The 6,000-nt window shown below is 33.1% G+C and overlaps 2 protein-coding genes across 4 annotated transcripts; one reads left to right on the forward strand and one right to left on the reverse strand.

Moving 5' to 3' along the window:
* Nucleotides 1-290: 290 nt before the first annotated feature.
* LOC108841027 (protein RADIALIS-like 6) lies at nucleotides 291-2,454 on the forward strand. The gene is made up of 2 exons (XM_018613818.2): nucleotides 291-581; nucleotides 2,251-2,454. Exon 1 carries the CDS (start codon nucleotides 312-314, stop codon nucleotides 567-569), a length of 258 nt encoding a protein of 85 aa, XP_018469320.1. The 5' UTR covers nucleotides 291-311; the 3' UTR covers nucleotides 570-581; nucleotides 2,251-2,454.
* A 1,483-nt stretch (nucleotides 2,455-3,937) lies between these two features.
* Nucleotides 3,938-5,627, reverse strand: LOC108830061 (zinc-finger homeodomain protein 5). Of its 3 annotated transcripts, none has more exons than XM_018603687.2 (3): nucleotides 5,292-5,627; nucleotides 5,043-5,133; nucleotides 3,938-4,943 (listed from the first exon to the last, which is right to left on the reverse strand). In XM_018603687.2, exons 2-3 carry the CDS (start codon nucleotides 5,098-5,100, stop codon nucleotides 4,207-4,209), a joined length of 795 nt encoding a protein of 264 aa, XP_018459189.2. In that variant the 5' UTR covers nucleotides 5,101-5,133; nucleotides 5,292-5,627; the 3' UTR covers nucleotides 3,938-4,206. The 3 variants fall into 3 exon arrangements, with proteins under 3 accessions (XP_018459189.2, XP_018459181.2, XP_018459174.2); XM_018603679.2 differs by having other exon boundaries at nucleotides 5,037-5,133; XM_018603672.2 differs by having other exon boundaries at nucleotides 3,938-5,133.
* Between the last annotated feature and the right edge of the window lie 373 nt (nucleotides 5,628-6,000).

The following is a 6,000-nucleotide window of genomic DNA, read 5'->3' on the forward strand; positions in this document are numbered from 1 at the left end:
TTCCGTCCAAAACTTGAGATATCGATACATTATGTTTAAATTATCCAAACGATAGTATATCAGAAACATTACACCAGTGTTACGATTGACTTTTTGTAGACCACATACATGGACGATAGTGTGCCACAAAATGTATTTTATATAAATTTGACTAGTTAGACATGAAAAGAATAATTACATAAACAAAAATTGAAAAACTCTCCAACTTGTAGAATCTAAGAACTCCCTTTTTCCTCCTTATAAGGAACCCTCCACCTTTGCCATTCTTCTTATAGCAACTTTTACATTCACGCTCTCCTTAAATAATATTAATGGCATCAAACTCTAAAAGCTCGAGGTCGACATGGACGTTCAAACAGAACAAGATGTTCGAGAGAGCCTTGGCAGTTTACGACAAGGACACACCAGACAGATGGCACAATGTGGCAAACGCGGTCGGAGGGAAATCTGCAGAGGAAGTTAAGCGTCACTATGACATCCTCATCGAAGATCTCATCAGCATCGAAACTGGTCGTGTTCCTTTGCCCAATTACAAGACCTTCGAATCTAACTCAAGAGGCATCAAATGACCTCGACACGAGGTATTTGACAAATTGATGAAAGTAGAGAACACAAAAGTGTTTATAGAAGAATTATATTAGACTTTCATGAAAATAATGTTACAAGATGCATAGTTTATATAGAGAATAAATCAAACTAATTTCCTAAACTAATATGGAATAGTATATAATAGATAATGATAAGTTTCCTATTCTAATAAATTGATGTATATCCTAATATTGACCATTGAATTAGGTCGATCTTCTAGATCTTCCAATACCCTTCCTCAAGCTCATACATGGTAACACGTATGAGATTGAACAATCTTTAGAATATAGTAGTAGAATTAACTCGAAGGCTTGTGAAACAACAATGGTTGATGATGTTGCAGAAGCTTGATGAATGTCTCATAACTTTTCTGCGATTTCGCAAGTTGAGATAGATGTTTGTTTTATCCATCCTACAATGAGATGATTGTTTGCTATCCAATCTTCATGGTAGGTCGAATCGGCTGCTGGTAGACTGCCGTCAAAAAATATGAAATTCTTCCGTGAGTTGATTGCCATACGGAAGTTGATGATGAAAGATTTGATATTTTGAATAGATGTTTGTGTATCAAATATGTCGAGACACAAAGATTTTGAAAGAGATGTGTTGTTTTTGCGATTTTTGCAAGAACAACGAGAAGATAATAATATTTTTGGATGTTTTTAGTTTTGTTTAGGCTCTGATACCATGACAAATTGATGAAAGTAGAGAACACAAAAGTGTTTATAGAAGAATTATATTAGACTTTCATGAAAATAATGTTACAAGATGCATAGTTTATATAGAGAATAAATCAAACTAATTTCCTAAACTAATATGGAATAGTATATAATAGATAATGATAAGTTTCCTATTCTAATAAATTGATGTATATCCTAATATTGACCATTGAATTAGGTCGATCTTCTAGATCTTCCAATAGTATTTAATTGTGTATATCTATATATAATATATACCCATATTTGTTTCAGTTTAACATGCCTACGATTTGGTTGTCTAGATAGATTAATTATGAACGTTGGAATATGGATTTTATGGTCTTGTTTTGAATTGGTTAACATGTGTGAATCGTGTGCTTAGATCTTAAAAATACAACACTCTAGTTTCTTTTCTTTTTTTTGGACAAAGACTCTAGTTTCTTTTCTATCAAACATTAAAAACGAAGAAAACTGCACTTATAATTTACAAGAAACTATTTCATAAGAAAACTTAAATAACATAATGTTTGTTAAATGAAAATGCATAAATTTTGACATTAAAAATATTTTTAGTACAGACACACAAATTAACACAGCAAAGGAAAATGTTAACCTGAAAATTAATTTATATTTGTTATTATATTATTTTTAACCATTATTATTTGTTATTATTGATCACATGCAAATTGTCTTTAATATTTTTGAAGCTATAACATTATGTCATGATAAGATAGACATAAATAGATATATTGGTTATTTCTATTTCTGTACATGGTCGGTGGTCGACATATCGAGTGTTTATGAATATTTTACAAGCTGTTAATTAAGCAACAGTCGAGGTTGGGAAACCTTTAATTAACCATATTTTCAAGTTGCTAATTAAATATGTGATTGGAATCTAATCAACATGCCTGACCGATAACTTAATTACACATGCCCTTGTTCATACTGTATTTTTTGACAGGCTAATGAAGAACTTGAAGATCTAATCAAGTCAAGTTAATTGTGTTGAATTCTAAAGACTCGGAAGAAATGTCACATATTCTCCTGTCTACTGATTAATGCTTATGTACTATAATTGAAGAATTGAAACTTGGTTAAAGATTTTAATTAGGGAAGTTTGGAAAAAAGAACAACTAAACTATGCTATTGTGCCTTTAGTACAAAATCAAATATTGTCACTTTTGAACTTTCGCATTCTTTCTTGTAAATCAAAATTTCGTATCAATATATTTACAATGCAAAAAAAAATTAAGAAAAAATATAAAACATGAAGTAGTTAAGTATGTATATATATGAAAAATATTATTGACTAATTATATTAGGTAATTACTAAGAAAATATAATATGTTGTCAACTTTAGGAATAAATTTTAAAATAATTTCTAAAATGCATATGACGCAAGTGTATACTTATACAACTTGACATATTTAATATAACTATCAAAATTATATTAAATTAAATTAATATTAAACACAAATAAGACTAAAAAACACAAATATAAAATTTAAATTTCTTAAAAAAAATTAAAATAAAAAATATATTCGCACTGATCAAAATCTAGTAACTCCGATAAAACTCAACAGCGTTCGTTTTGTCGATAACATCCATAAACAGCACATTGTTGTTTTCTTTTCACTTCAATACTGTTGTTATTTTGTTAATAACTTAATAGGCTATTATGGGCCTTAAACATATGTGGGTGATTACAATGGGCTGTTATGGGCTTTCCTGGCTAATTGTTATAGATAACTGAGGCCTTTAATCCGTCGAACCAATCCATTTCAAAGGCGAACAGAGTATCCAACAAAACACGAATCGACTAATGATCTTGTATACTTTTGTGTATTTTACTGAGCTTGCTTTCTTGACTAATGTATTTTACAGAGCTCTCGACTTCGATATGGGAAGCTTTAAGTACAGTTCTTTTGGCCCACTTTCTTTTTTTCCCAGAAGAAGAAACATAAATTCGACGAAAATCATTATATATACATATATTAATAATTATCAGCAGTCTCACACACAAAGATGGTCGCAAAAGAAAATAGAAACTCGAAAAGTTTTATTTATAACCAATTATTACATATGGTAGCTTAGATACATAGGTCGTGACGACACAGAAAAGAAAAAGAGAAAAGATACATTGGTCGTGAGTTACACAATCCTGGCCTAATCTGTGCCTGAGAATATCTCTTTTGATTGTTTAATTCATTTTCTCATGTTTTTTTCGCTTTGGTACAAAGCTGGAAGGTGACAGATCTACAGTAGGCTCAAATCATATGGTTACAAATTTGGACATATTTTTACATCGAACATATAAAAATAGCTCAGCTTTGATCATAACGCTGGCGTATGCATATATTTATCATGTATCTAAAGACCAAAAATTAAAATCATGAGATAAAATATGAAATATTCATATATGTATATACACATATTTTATATATAATTAACCTGGTAAAAATGTTGTGTTTACGACTTGATTTATGATGCTTAAGATTATTTATACTCGAACTAAGAGACAATTTAGAATTCTTGCATATGAAGCTTAGCTTTTTTTTTTTTGTGCACCAAGCTTAGCTATTGCAAATTATGTTTCTTTGTAAGATTATAATAAGACAGATGCATGCAAAGCTTAAGCTTAAACGTAAAAAAAAAGAAAGACAGAAGCATAAACTACCAAGTAAAAGAAGCTGATTACAAGTACGATCTGGGTAAAAGACAAAAACACAGAAAAATAATAAAAAGTAAACCAAATTAAAAAAACATTAACTACGCAATCAAAACATCCATTGATTGATCCAAAGATCGTACTAGCTAGCTACAAAAACCTAGATAACATTAAAAAAAACAACAACAGTAGATTAAAAGAAAAAAACTCTGACATAATCGCTTGATTAAGTACTTAATCATTACATCATTAGAGAGTTCCTGGAGTTGATGGTTTCTTGGCATTGTTCTTGTTGTTATGCATCCACACTTTGAACACTTGTCTCTTAACTCCGATCTCATTACAGAACCTCTTAAGCTCCTCTTCGTCTTGCTTGTTCATCCTCCACCCTAGCTTCTCCGCAAACTCCATCATCCTCTCCTTCTGCTCCGTCGTGAACTTTGTCCTAAACCGTTTCTTCGAAAACCCCACCTGCCCCGCCGAAGCACCTCCGCTCGATTGTCCGTACATATTCAGATCTTCACTAGACGACTCAGCTCCTCCTCCTCCTCCGCCGTAAGCGACGCTCATCGGCGTCACCATCCCTCCTCCCCCGGTAGGACTCATTCCGTACTTGTGGTGGTGCATCGGTGTGTAATTCGGCGGCGGAGGAAGCATGAGCGGGTTAAGCATCATGTTCGACGGCGGCGGTCTTCTCCCTCCTCCTCCTCCTCCTCCTCCGCCGTACTGGTGATGGTGGTGACGGTGGTGATGAGCAGAGCTTCCAACACCGTCGACTTCTTTCCGGTGAAAATTACGGTGGCAGTCGCAGGCGGCGCATCTGAGAGCTTCTATCGTTCCTTCTTCACCGCTCGGCATGAACTCGCCGCATCCGTCGTGTACGCTTCCGCCGACGCTCGCCGCGTGATTCTTGAGACACTCCCGGTACCGCACGTTGGTTTTAGCGGCGGCGGCGGAGTTGGAGGAAGACTTGGACTGGTGGTGATCTAGGGTTTGAGAGTTGCAAGAGACACGAGTGTTGTTGTTATTATTATTACCGTTACAATTATCTTCATTAGTAATAATGCTACTAATGTTACCAGCACCGTTGTTGCCATTGTCATCACTTCTTCTCTCTATCATTTCATGGCTTCTCATATCCATTTTTCTTCTTGGGGTTTAGTAGAGATTAAAGCCCTGAAAAGGATTTAAATTGTTGAAAAGATGGATTTAATTTTAATTAAGCTTATATACTGAATTTTGTTTAAATTTTATGTCTGAAAAATAACATATTAATGAGATTACTAATAAGGAAAAAAAAGAAATAGATTCAAGACAGATTCAGTGAGACTTACAGATTAGAGAAAGTACACGAGGTAAGACCCAGTTCTTGCAGGAGGAACCGAAGAAGATCTTAAACTCATTTAAGAGCTCAGATCTTTTTGCTTGTGAAGTGCTTTAATGGAGATAGAGAGATGAGAGAGGAACTTTTGGGATTAATACTGAAAAAAATGATTTTTAGGGTTAATTGATTTTAAGAGTGAAAGAGAGTAACCATGTTTGATGTCTCAGTGCTGCCAACAAGCCAACCTTTGAGATCTGATTATAAGAGACAGTTTGGTTGCTTGTGGTGAGGCCATGGGAAAGAGATAAGAGACGATCTACTTTGCTTGTGAGAGATGAGACTAATGCCATACTCATACCCTACTATATATTATTATACTATTTATTATATTTATCATAGCATATTTATTAAAATACTTATGGTTTTAAAGAAAAACAATAAAGACACATACAAAAATTGAAATATGAACAAATAATAAAGTTTATTATTTGGTAAAATTGCCAAAAATGACCCAAAAATTGTTTTTAATACAAAAATGTACTTCAAATTAATCAAATGCAAAAAACCTAAAAAGAACTAGTGAAATTACAACAACATCCTTACGACCAAACAAAAAACATGTATTGAGTTACCATTATAATCTCCCGTGTGAGAAGACTTACAAAGAAGTATTATCATAGAAGACTTCTTTGTAAGTCTTCTTGTTTGGTAGATCTTTA

The sequence above is a fragment of the Raphanus sativus genome, chromosome 2, assembly GCF_000801105.2.
Source record: "Raphanus sativus cultivar WK10039 chromosome 2, ASM80110v3, whole genome shotgun sequence".
In the NCBI taxonomy this organism is placed as follows: domain Eukaryota; kingdom Viridiplantae; phylum Streptophyta; class Magnoliopsida; order Brassicales; family Brassicaceae; genus Raphanus; species Raphanus sativus.

Coding starts and splice junctions, on each gene's coding strand:
- LOC108841027 (XM_018613818.2), top strand. CDS start 312: ATGGCATCAAACTCTAAAAGCTCGAGGTCGACATGGACGTTCAAACAG.
- LOC108830061 (XM_018603672.2), bottom strand. CDS start 5,100: ATGGATATGAGAAGCCATGAAATGATAGAGAGAAGAAGTGATGACAAT.